Source organism: Engystomops pustulosus, chromosome 6 (genome assembly GCF_040894005.1).
Source record: "Engystomops pustulosus chromosome 6, aEngPut4.maternal, whole genome shotgun sequence".
In the NCBI taxonomy this organism is placed as follows: Eukaryota; Metazoa; Chordata; class Amphibia; order Anura; family Leptodactylidae; genus Engystomops; species Engystomops pustulosus.
Window position 1 is genome coordinate 54,227,874 of NC_092416.1, and position 13,578 is coordinate 54,241,451.

General features: G+C 41.8%; 1 protein-coding gene and 1 pseudogene across 1 annotated transcript; both read right to left on the bottom strand.

Moving 5' to 3' along the window:
* Positions 1-1,128: 1,128 nt before the first annotated feature.
* Positions 1,129-2,047, bottom strand: LOC140065911 (olfactory receptor 5G9-like; annotated as a pseudogene).
* A 10,077-nt stretch (positions 2,048-12,124) lies between these two features.
* Positions 12,125-13,048, bottom strand: LOC140065912 (olfactory receptor 5A2-like). The gene has a single exon (XM_072113470.1). It carries the CDS (start codon positions 13,046-13,048, stop codon positions 12,125-12,127), a length of 924 nt encoding a protein of 307 aa, XP_071969571.1.
* Positions 13,049-13,578: the final 530 nt, after the last annotated feature.

Consider the following 13,578-nt stretch of genomic DNA (forward strand, 5'->3'; position numbering starts at 1 on the left):
GCTCCCTATTGCTAGCACTGATCATGGGCCTTATTCCGCTGTTTACCGCCCGGCAAAGCTGCCGGCGCATTGGGGAAAGATCAATGTTCCACGTGACATCGTCAGGGAGTGCCGATGCATTGCTATAATGCTCATTTTAACTCATTCATTACAATGCAAATTATAATGAATGAGGAGGAAAATCCCCTGTAGTACTGTAGTATTGCAGTATATAGTAGGATTGATCAGTACCCTAGGGGGTCTGAAAAATAGTAAAAAAAAAGTTAAATCAAAAATATATAATAAAAAACATAAAATTCAAATCAATCAGTAAAAATCATTAGGTATTGCCGCGTCTGAAAATCCCCGATCTATCAAAATATAATAGCATTTAACCCCGTAACAGAAAATATCACCCAAAGTAGAAAATGGCACTTTTTTGCAATTTAAAATTTTTTTTTTAAAAATTCAATAAAAAGTGATCAAAAGGTTGTACAGGCCAAAAAATTATAGCATTGGAAATGTCATCAAAAGTTGCAAAAAATGACAACATGAAAATATGAAGTATGAAAATGTTATTGGCACCAGAAGATGGCAAAATAAAAAAAAAATTATTTTATACAGGAGGTTTTAATTTTTTAAAATGTATGAAAACATTATAAAACCTATACAAATTTGTTATCCCTGTGATCACACTTACCCAAAGAATAAAGAAGACATGTAATTTGGGGCACAGAGTGAAAGCCCTAAAATCTAAGCCCACAAGAAAACGCCATAAATGCTTTTTTTCACCATTTTCAGTGCATTTGGAATTTTGTTCCTGCTTTACAGTACACATCATGGAATATTAAATACCATCACTATGAAGTGCAATTTGTTACGCAGAAAAGAAGCCATCACAGAGCTCTCTACGTGTAAAAATAAAAAAGTTATAGATTTTTGAAGGTGGAGAGTGAAAAATGGAAATGAAAAAAACAAAAAAGGGCCAGATCGTTAAGGGGTTAAAGGCAATAGGTGATACACCACTAAAAAAATTCTAAATGATGACATTAGCAAAATGTAGAACAGCAATGAGTCTCTGGTTATTCAGAGGTTATAAAATGTTGAAAACACAGATGTAAAGTAAAGCAGAGCTAATACAAATATGACTCAGAATTCTTTTAGCTGTAGAAATATATTTATAACACTTAATTTGACATCTCTGTTTCGCAGACTGTATATGAAAGGGTTTAGAAGAGGAGCAATAACTGTATACATTAAAGAGACTACACTGTTTTCTCCAATTCTATTACGTGACCTGGGTCTAAAGTACATAAACATTGCAGATCCATAAAATATAGTAACAACTATTAAGTGAGAAGAGCAGGTTGCAAAGGTTTTCTTTCTGCCGGATGCAGATCGGAGTTGTAGAATTTTTGAAATAATCTCCACATAGGAAATTATTATTACAATGAAGGAACCAATTAAAACGCAACCACCAATCACAAATACTACAAGAATATTCACCCAAATGTCCTGACATGAGAGTTCTAAGAATGCTGGAACATCACAGAAGAAATGGTCTATCTCATTGGAGCCACAAAATGTTAATGAAAAGGTGAAAGCTGTTTGTATCAGAGAATTAGCTGCACCAATGACATATGATCCCACTACATGCCTGATACATGTAATTTCACTCATAATCACAGTATACAGCAGAGGGTGACATATGGCGTTATACCGGTCATAAGCCATGGCTGCCAGCATGTAGCATTCTGTTCCACCAAACAGCAAGGCACAATACATTTGTATAACACAACCAGAGACGGAGATGACTTTACATTCTGACAGTAAATCAGACAGTACATGACACATACAGGGTTTCCAAGAAAGCAAAATGAGCAAGAAAAAAATACATTGGAGTGTGGAGGCTTGGACTGAGCTTATATGTAATGATTATAGTTAGGTTCCCGCACAATGTAACTATATATGTACATAGAAAGATGGGAAATAAGAAAACCTGATGGTTGGTTATTCCTGAAAATCCTAAAAGAATAAATCCTGTTGTCACTGTATGACTGATATTCATTTTGTTTTATTATCTCTAAAAATGTTCAAAGACAGTCAAATTACAAAAAATATATTCATGTATGCTAGAGAAAATCGAAACAAAACATGACAAAACATTCTAGCATAATCTAAGAAGGCAACTGGGAAACTAGGACCTTCACTATGCAGTCCAGAGGCAACATGTCATAGACATCAATATAACTTTATAATAATCATAGTTTTACAATAATGTTTAATACTCATTAGTAGTAGCTGAGATTTCTACCCCCCTGTAAAAGCATCTGTGGTAGAGTCCAGTGTCCTGCTGTACTAATATCTGGTCCTGGTGTAGTTGTATTACTATGTTTTGCCACTGACCCCTCCAGACCCTAATGGCTTCCTCTGGGTCACAATATTTCATGTCTGATACCAGCCCTTTGTCATTCAGATCCATTAACTGTTAAAATATACTTACCCTAAAATAGTATTATCAGTATGCAGATATGTTGTATATTTTCTCCTTTATCACAAGGCAAGTACAGAGGTGAGGCAAAGAGGCACAACATGTCCTATTCTACTGAGGTTTAACAAAATGTCCATTGTGAAATGTTCTGACAATTTAAGTGGATTGCTTCTAGCATTGTCAGTGATAAATGCACCTTTCCATGTTTATATAGAAGGTAGTCAATCATTTGGACTTACCCCATGAGTATTGGTAAATCTTTCTTGTTTTACAAAAATAGTTATTACTGTTGTAAAGTGAATCTTTCAAAACTTGTAAAACAATGTTGGAATCTTTTCAAGGATTTCTTTAATTATTAACCAAAAGTTTCTATTTAACTACATATAAATGTAAAATATAGTACATGTCCAGTGTCGAACTGGCCCACCATAGCACCAGCTGATCCTCCGGTGGACCCTGGCTCAACCCAATACTGAACCTCAGAGGTCCATCAGAAAACAACACCATTTGAAGGCTGCTAGAGTATATTTCCTGGGGGGTAAAGAAGAGTGGGCCCCCAGATTGATTTTCTCTGTTGGGCCTAAGGAAACCCAGTCCGACACTGTACATGTCTATAGCCGAAAGTATACATTACAAAATGAACCATATATACTTGTATATATGGGCTGGCTGTATACTACAGGGCACAATCTGGGCTGGCTGTATACTATAGGGGGCAGGCTGGCTGTATACTACAGGGGCAGGCTGGGGTTGCTGTATACTACAGGGGGCAGCCTGTGCTGGCTGTATACTACAGGGGGCTGACTGACTGTATACTACATGGGGCAGGCTGGCTAAATACTACTGGGAGCTGGCTGGCTATATACTACTGGGGGCTTGCTGTTTATATACTGGGTGGGGCTCAATCAATACATTTCCCACCCTCGGCTTATACTTGAGTCAATAGGTTTTCCCAGCTTTTGGTGGTAAAATTAGGGGTCTCGGCTTATACACGATATATATATATATATATATAAAAATTAAGAATCTTTCAAATCATACTAACTTGCAGAATAAAGTTACACACCGACTCCACCTCCTTTTCCAGTCAGCACTTCAGCTCTGTGCCCGATGTAGTAGCAAGCTCTCCACATCATCATTGTGCCTCTCTGCTGCTGTGTACAGCAGGTTGGCTGCGCTCAATATAATAGTGTCATTGCCTGAGGGCCTGGTGTCCACAGCAGTAGAGAAGAAGAGGAGCTGCTGGGCACCGTGGAAAGGTGAGGTATTTGGTGTTTTTTTAACTATGGTTACAAAGAGGAGAGGGGGCCACACTAACAGCGGGAGGTAAGGGGGGCCCAAAAAAAGATGGGGAGATAAGAAGGTGCCACATTAAAAAGAGGGAGATGAGAGGGGCCACAAAAAAGGGGGAAAATGATAGGGCCCAGAAAATGGGGGGCCAACAAGATGGGGGGAGCACAATGAGTGGTGGAGTTGAAAGTGAGAAAAAGAGGGGGATATGAGAGAGGGAGATACCAGGGGCCACACAATAAGAGGGGCTGATACAAGGGGATAACATTAAGAGGAGGGAGGAGAGAGGAGCCATAAATCAGAGGGGCTAAAGGGGGTGAAGATGAAAGGCGCCCACATTAACAGGGAGAAATACAAAGGGGAGACCAGATGAGAAGCAGCAAAAAAGATGAGAGGGCCCACAATGAGAATAGGTCAGAAAAAGAGGGGTACATAACCGGGGGCTCACAATAAGAGAGGTGGAGATGAGGGGTTAGAAGGGGAATCACAAGAGAGTTATATACAAGGGGGGCCATAATTAGAAGGGGGAGAAGAGAAGGGCCACAATGAGAGGGGGGGTGAGAGGGGGCCCACAATTTTTTAGTATGGTCTAAAAATGTACTGTATATACTCAAGTATAAGCTGGCCCGAGTATAACCTAATTGTTAACACAAAAAACTGGGAAAACCTATAAGCCTATTATATATCCTGCCATGCCCCGAGTATATAGTCAGAAGCCCCTTGCCCCCAGTATATAGACAGCCAGCTCATGCCGTCAGTATATTTCCAGCATCCCCTGCCCCCAGTATGTAGCCTGCAGCCCCTAGTATATAGCCTGCAGTCCCTGCCCCCAGTATATAGCCTGTAGCCCCTGTACCCAGTATATAGCCTGCAGACTCTGCCCCCAGTATATAGCCTGAATCCCCTGCCCCCCCATATATAGCCTGTACCCCCTTCCCCCAGTATATAGCATGTAGTCCCTGCACCCAGTAGATATTCTGCAGCCCCTGCCCCCAGTATATAGCCTGCAGTCCCTTCCCCCAGTATATAGCCAGCAGCCCCTGACCCCAGTAAATAGCCTGTAGCCCCTTCCCTCAGTATATAGCCTGCAGCCCCTGCCCCCCAGTATATAGCCATCAGCCCCTGCCCCCCAGTATATAGCCTGCGGTCCCTGCCCCCAGTATATAGCCAGCAGCCCCTGCCCCCAGTATATAGCCAGCAGCCCCTGCCCCCCAGTATATAGCCAGCAGCTCCTGCCCCCCAGTATATAGACAGCAGCCCCTGCCTCCCCGTATAGAGCCAGCAGCCCCTGTCCTCAGTATATAGCCGATAGCCACCCCTCAGTATATAGCCAGCAGTCCCTTCCCCTGGTATATAGCCTGCAGCCCCTGCCCCCCAGTATATAGCCAGCAGCATCCGGCCCCCTAGTATATAGCCAGCCTGCCCCCTATAGTATATAAGCCGTCTGTCCCCCTGTAGTATATAACCAGCCTGGCCTCTCTGTAGTATAAAGCTAGTCTGCCCCCCTTTGGTATATAGCCAGCCTGCCCCCTCTATGCTTACTGGAGACTTACTTAAAGGTGGGTCATGCCCCCACAATCAAACACAAACACTTCATCTCATGCTTCTTGGCCAACAACCCACTCTCACACTCCGGCGATGTAGCTATTGCCCTACACAAATCCCTCCCCAACGCCAGGTATATTATCCTCAACTTGATCAGTGGCCACCCATTTTCCATTCTTACTGTGTATGCCCGAAACCAGGTCCCCTTCCTTATCCAGCTTATAGACAGTCACTCCCTTGATTAAAGGAGCACTCATGCTGGGGGGTGACCTCAACCTGACTCTATACACCACACTGGATAACTCCACAGGCAGATCAAGCATACCTTACTCTTCCCTGAGAAAGCTTAAACGCTCCCTTCTACATCTCCAACTATGCAATGCCTGGTGGCTGCAACACCCATGAGACAGGGACTACAGTTTTTTCTCCTCCCCCTTGGGGTATAAAGTAGACTGGATCATATCCTTATGCAACACAATCCGCTACAGTGGCTGAAAGCCTCCTCCATTGGCAACATTGTTTTATCTGATAATGGTCCAGTTTATTGCACACTCAAGCTCCCCTTTCTCAACAAGAAGAAATGGTTGTGGAGACTCAATGAGTCCCTCCTTCTTGACCCAATACGCACCGCTGAGGTCATCCATACCATTGCCCAATTTACCACAGATCACGCGCCGGATCCCACTCTCCCACTGACTAAATGGGAAACCCTTCAAAGTCAAGCATGGTGCTCGCCTTAAGCGGGAAAAAGCATATACATTGAGGATGGCACTGGAACGGGTCACCTCTCTGGAGCTGAGGCACAAACAAGCTCTGTCTACCCCTATACTACGGGATCTCCCAGTGGCTAGGCTGGAGGTCAAACACATACATAGAGGAGGATGCTGCAAATATGGCGCAGCAGTTTTTATGAATATGGTAACAAATGTGGCCGCATGCTGGCTAGAACCCTTAGAATATGCATTACACAATCCTTTATCCCCTGCATCAAATTGATCTGAAACAGGGTCGTACACACCACTCCATAGATAGCAGACACTTTCTTATCCTTATACACAGAACTTTACCACCTGTCGACTGAACCACAAAACCTGACCCCCCCCCCACCACTCCATACCCATGTCACCATTCACCACCACCCTGGCAGATTCCATTGCTGATTTAGGAAGGATTTAGGTAGCGTTCACTCCCATGGAACTTAGTTACCTGATTAAACATCTACCGCAAGGTAAGAGTTCAGGCCCAAGAACTGAGCCCAATACTAGTACAGGCCTTAAATACGGTCTCCCCTGAGTGCCCCTTCCCAGCACAAACCACATCAGCCCATGTCGTGGTCATCCCCAAACCTGGCAAGGACCCTCAAGTGTGTTTTAATTAACAACCCATTTCACTACTTAATGTAGATTTAAAGATTTTTGCTAAACTTCTAGCCAACAGGCTAAACCCCCTATTACCGACCCTTATAAACAAGGACCAGGTGGGATTCATGCCAGGTAGGGAGGGACACAACAATGCCCTGAAAAACCTAGACATCATGCACTACGCTCAGAAACCAATGATGATCCTCTCCGTAGATGCCGAGAAAGCCTTTGATAGGATCTCCTGGCCCTCTCTCAGACACACCCTTTGCAACATCGGGTTGGGCCCAAATTTACGACTAAAATCCTCTCCCTCTACAGTAACTCCTCAGCCAGACCTAAAATTAAGGGCAACCTTAATGGGCCCCGTTTTCTAGCCACAATGGCACCTGGCAGGAATGCCCCCTATCCCCACTCTTATATGTGCTGATAATGGAGCATCTCCTGTCGGTGGTTCAAAACAACCCAGGCATTAGAGGCATTCAGTTTGCCGGGACAGAGTACAAATGTTCAGCGTTTGCTGATCTATTGGTCTTTGTTACAGACCCCACACTTCACTCCCTGCTGTGATGAATGAACTGAGGTTTGGCCTAACTTTATGGTCAATATGATTAAATATGAATCTCTTAATGTCTCTCTTTCCTCCACTGACATGATTCCTTTGATCTCTGGGTTCCTTTTCACTTGGCCACTAGGGGGCATCAAATACCTGGGGATTAAAATCTGCAAAGACCTGTCATGCCTATTTCACGACAATTTTATACCCTAACTGGCTAGATTCTAAATGGACTTTGGACTTTAGTTTGGTCGACTTAGCATGCTTAAGATGACTCTACTGTCTCAACTGCTTTACCTTGTACAGACCATTCTGATCTATATACCCCTTTCCTTCTGTAAAAAGGTCAGAAAATGTTTCGGATCCTTTATTTGGTCTCCAGGTCAACCTAGGATCCAAAGAGATATTATTGTCCACCCTAAAGACTTGGGAGGAATTTGTTTGCCTGACTGACTTATACAACCTTCCAGCCGCCTACTCTCAATAAATGGCCTCAAAGACATCAGTGTGACTAGCACAAGAAGCCTGCTGTAGAGACCTCACGACTCACCCTAGGACTTGGTCCATAACCTCTGTTACCCCATCACCCTCTCCTTCACCAAGTCCCACACACTACAAACTATATGTAGGGTGAAACCGAACCTCTCTCTGAATGCCCTGAAAGGCCTGCTGCTTCCAATTATGCACAACAAAGCATTCCCATCAGGTAACACTAGGGCCCCCTTTCTCACTCTCCCTCGAAATAACCCACTTAGATTCCCACAAGTGCGAGCGGGACACACAATCCAACCCCTACAGGTTCTGATCCCCAACGAAATTCTGGACCCTACACATTTCCTCCAGTACAACCAACTTAAACATTCCTATCACTCAATCAAAAGTCACAACAACCTGTCACGCATACCTTCTGACTTTGAACAAGCATGCCTAGCCCCCATGCCCCAAGCTATCTCTTTTGTCTACAAACTGTTAGTTGCCACTCAATCAACTTCCCTCCCTTCATACTGTGCAGCCTGGGAAGCTGAGCTTGGCAAAACCTTCTCCCACACACAGCGGTCAAAATGTTTCTGCCTTTCTCAAAGATCCACGATTGCCACCAGACATCAGGAAACCAGTTAAAAAAACCTTTCCAGGTGGTAAAGAGTGCCCAGTACACCTATGGTACCTTGAGGTCCCTGAAGTCTGTTGGTGCTCTGGCTCTAGTCGGGACAATATGTCCCACATTTGGTGGTCCTGCATCAAAAACATTACAGATCCCACTATCCCGAACACCCCCATAGTGACCCTCTTATTTATGTTCGATATGCCGGCACATAAATACAAAAAAATCCCTCACACACCATCTCCTCCAAGCTGCCAAGAAGGTTATCCCCAGGAACTGGTGGTCAGACTCCCCCCTCCACCACATCCGAATGGTTGGCGGAAGTTGCCTTCACACATAGGAAGGAGGAACTATTTGCACAATCCCATGCAGATCGCACCGGATTCTCCAACACCTGGCTGCATTGGCAATCATTCTTATCCTCCCCAGAGTACCGAGCACTCCAGGATTAAAGTGTCCATAGAGAAGCTGGTTCTTCCTCTGGATCCCTGGTATACCTCCGGCTGCAACCCCCCCCCCCCCCCATCTTCCCCTCCTGTCTTCCTATTGCTGGTTTCCTTCTCCACTCTATCTTCTTTCACTTAACTGTTCTGAGTTATAAGTATGTCTATGCAAATTAATTCCACATGTTGTATCGTATTTGCACAATTGTGATTGCATTATTTTTACTTTGCTATTAGTTCTTAAGTTGAATTTGTATGTAAGTCAAAACTGTATATTTTATAATTGTAGTTCCAGTTTTTTTTTGCCCCAGTGACAATTGGACTTTCAAAATTTTTTGCTGTAATGTGACCAAGGATTATCAAGAAAGCTTCTTTACAGACACCTGACAGCTGGTCATTGCAGCTTGGGACTAAAGTAAAGCCTCCAGAGAGCTTCACCAGAGGTCACAGTGGGCAGAGAGGTCTTTAACTAGGGGTCGTCTGCAAGTCGGGTGTCCTTAAGTAGGGGATCTCCTGTATAGCAAAATCAAATATTTATTGTATACCAATCTCTCTATATAAAAAGTTTATATACTAATAGGAAAATCCTCACTTCTTCCATACTGTAGTATGGCATTATATGGTAGGATCAATCAGACAACCTAGGGTTAAAGCACCCTAGCAGGTCTTGAAAGTAGTAAAAAAATAAAATAAAAAAAGTAAAAAATATTATAAAAACCTAAATCACCCCCCTTTCCCTAGAACTCATATAAATAAAAAGACATGTTAGTTAGTCACAAAATGTCGCATCTATCAAAATATAATATCATTATTTCCCGGCTTTAACCACATAACAGAAAATAGCACCCAAAGTCGAAAATACCGCTTATTTGTCATTTGAAAATTATTTTAGCTCCGTTCACTGAAGTATGAAAAAGTTATTAGCACCAGAAGATGGCAAAATGAAGATTTTTTTTTTATTTTTTGTTTTCATTTTTGTAAATGTATGAAAACATTATAAAACCTATATAAATGTGGTATTCCCGTGATTATACCGCATCAAAGAATAAAGTAGACATGCCATTTGAGGCGAACAGTGAAAGACGTAAAATCCAAACCCACTAAACGGCGCAAATGCCTTTTTCTCCCACTTCCCACTACACGGCATGGAATATTAGATACCATCACTATGAAGCGCAATTTGTTAAGCAGAAAACAATTACTCATACAGCTCCTTAGATGGAAAAATAAAAAGTTATGGAGTGAAAAATTAAAATGCAAAAACCAAAAACCTGGTCATTAAGGGGTTTAATTAGAAGCCCTTACACCTAAAGGATTGAACGACAAATTCAATTTCAATGTGTTCTTATGAACAAGAGATCACTAATTGTAATATTGGGTTCATAGTAAAGAGAGCACATAGAAAATAGTTTCATTCAGATAATGTATTTTAGTATATTCTTATAGAGAGATTGGTATACAATAAAAAGTATTTTTTTTTTGTTGTTTTTAATATGCTGACAATCTTTTATTTCCGTTTTTTTTGGGTACACAGTGAAGAGAAGCGATATTGTCTGAAGAAGGAGGCATGTCCTCCCAAACGCCATATCTAACATACCATGAAAGCGTTGCTCTTGCCATATTCGGCGTGTAAATAGTCTTCCTCAGCTTGTGAATCAATTACATACAACTGTTTGCAACAATCCTCTACAGGAAGATAAAATGGACATTGAAGCTATAAATATAGGCCTAAATAAGGTACTTCAATAATAATACAGCTGATATTTTACTTGGACTTTGTATTATGTGAAGCTACTTGTTTATCAAGATAAAGAAAGTGTGTTATAAAATTTAATAACATCGTTATGCATTTTTTTTCATGATTGGACTGTAAGACTGTAAAGTAGGTCTACAAATTAGCACTAGCAGGGAACTAGTGATTGTAGTGGTACCAGATGTCCAATAGCAACGGATCTAATCAGTAATTCTTGACTCCTTAAAGCCCCGAAGTTTCATTTTTTTTGAGTTTTGGTATTTTACCCCCCCCCCTTCTACAAGCCATATACAATATATTATATTTATTTCATGTATAGAGCTGTATAAAAGCTTGTTATCTGCAGGACAAATTGTACTCCCTTCCATTTAATATTCTGTGCCATGTACTGGAAAGATGGAAAAATTCCAAATGTGGTGGAACTCCAAATGACACATACCTTGTATTATTTCGGTTAGTATGCCAGTATGCCGTCACGGTGGGCCATCACAGACCAAGGTAGTTATCAGCAGGTATCAGCTGTCTGACAGCCAGTGAGCCCTCTCCAAACCCCCTTGACGATTAATGCATTAGGAACATGTTCCATTCCTCACAGTTTTGCCAGAAATGTGTTCAAACTATGGGTCAAACTCTGTTAGAAGTTGTTTAACCTTTTAGCCCTCGTAAATGAATTGACTGAACGTCAAGAGGTTAAAGAATTTCTAAAGTATTTTGGTGCACAGTTTGAATGCATTACTTATAACATGCTCCTAAAGCATTTCATATAGATTTTTTTAGGGATTCTAAGTTTAGGATGAGCCTCCTGTGCTTAAAATGAGATGATGCATGGTATCTTAATGATTTCTGAAGTTCTTTCTCCTATTCTATCAGACTCCTGTGATGCAATCGGGTGGTGCTGATCATTTCTAATGCAACTAGATGCCTTACAATGTCCTCTGAGTCTTTGCGGGTGCGGTCACACATTGCAGTTAAAACTGCATTGCAATTAATTTTGGGGTGGTTTTAGGTGGTATTACTTATTTCAACAAGTGAAAGACATCAAATCAACAGGTGAATGACATTTGTTGAACAGCTTTCTCCTTCAAAATCAAATTTACCCATTCAGTCCATGTCTTTCACTTGTGAAATTGACAAAACCGCACTTAAAACCACCTCAAAACTGATTGCGATGCAGTTTTAACTGCAATGTGCGAGTGCACCCTCAGGTGGGAAAGTCTATTGGTCTCCCTCCAATTTATTGGTTAAACAGGCTGCCTGTCAAACCCCAGTTTCCCCTATACAAAGTACATTTTTCAATAAAAAAAAAAACTACATGCCAGCATCAAGACCCAGAATAGAGTAGCACCAACGTCAGGAGTGGACCCAGGAGGGGTGAGTACAGCTGACCAGTGCTCACCAATCTGTAGTCTCCCCCTGCTCCGGGTGTCCACATCTGTGATGGAAGTGCTTATGCTTTCACTGCCTGACCGGAGGGTAAGGGCTGCAACTCTGCCACAGCTAGCTAATGAAAAAAATGATGTGAGAATAGTGGGGCATTGATATTGTTGGGAGGTACATGTACTGTGTCTGTGAATAACTGGTAGGGCCTAAAAGTTATGGAAAACAAATTAATGTGAGAATTCTATTAGCCGTAGAAATATATTTATAACACTTGATTTGACATCTCTGTTTCGCAGACTGTATATGAAAGGGTTTAGAAATGGAGCAATAACTGTATACAATAAAGAGACTACACTGTTTTCTCCAATTCTGTAGCTTGATCTTGGTCTAAAGTACATAAAAATCCCCGAACCATAAAATATTGTAACAACTATTAAGTGGGAAGAGCAGGTTGCAAAGGTTTTCTCTCTGCCTGATGCAGATCGGAGTTGTAGAATTTTTGAAATGATCTCCACATAGGAAATTATTGTTACAATGAAGGAACCAATAATAACACAGCCAGCCACCACAAATACCACAAGAACATTGACCCAAATGTCCTGACATGAGAGTGTGAGGACTGCTGGAACATCACAGAAGAAATGGTCTATCTCATTGTAGCCACAGAACGGTAAGGAAAAGGTGAAAGCAGTGTGTATCAGAGCATTAGCTGCACCAATGACATATGATCCCACTACATGCCTGATACATGTTATGTCACTCATAATCACAGTATACAGCAGAGGGTGACATATGGCGTTATACCGGTCATAAGCCATGGCTGCCAGCATGTAGCATTCTGTTCCACCAAACAGCAAGGCACAATACATTTGTATAGCACAACCAGAGAAGGAGATGACTTTACATTCTGACAGTAAATCAGACAACATCTTAGGGACAGTACATGATACATATAGGATTTCCAAGAAAGCAAAATGAGCAAGAAAAAAATACATTGGAGTGTGGAGGCTTGGACTGAGCTTATATGTAATGATTATAGTTAGGTTCCCGCACAATGTAATTATATATGTACATAGAAAGATGGGAAATAAGAAAACCTGATGGTTGGTTATTCCTGAAAACCCTAAAAGAATAAATCCTGTTATATTCATTTTGTGTTATTTTCTCTAAAAATGTTCAAACACATTGCAAAAAAAATGTTAATTTTTTCAATGAAAAACAAAACAAAATATGACAAAACATTCTGGTTTGGTGTTGGGAGGCAACTGGAAACTAGGACCACCATCACCAGCGTTTTAATGTTTAGTCACTTTGGGGCTTATTTACTAAGGGTCTGAGGCCGCACTTTCTTTGGATTTTCCCACATTTTCGGGGATTGCGCAGCTGTGACAGGATTGTGTAGCACACAATCAGATTTTGGCGCAGCTGCGCTGGCTTTCATGCGACAGGAATGGGGGGGCGGGCCATCATATGATCCGATTGATTCGGACTGAGCGCAGGATTTAAAATTCAAATTTGTCGCAATCCAATGAACTTACATGTACCAGGAAGAAGAAGGAGAACTCTGTCCGGCCTGAGCGAGGAAGCGACACATACACGATATCGGTCGGACGATCTTAGTGAATCGCGGCACAGTGCATGAACGTCGGACAATGCACTTTCTGTGAACTCCTCCGAACAG

Excerpts from the sequence above, each read along its gene's own strand:
- LOC140065912 (XM_072113470.1), bottom strand. The coding sequence starts at position 13,048 with ATGAATATAACAGGATTTATTCTTTTAGGGTTTTCAGGAATAACCAAC.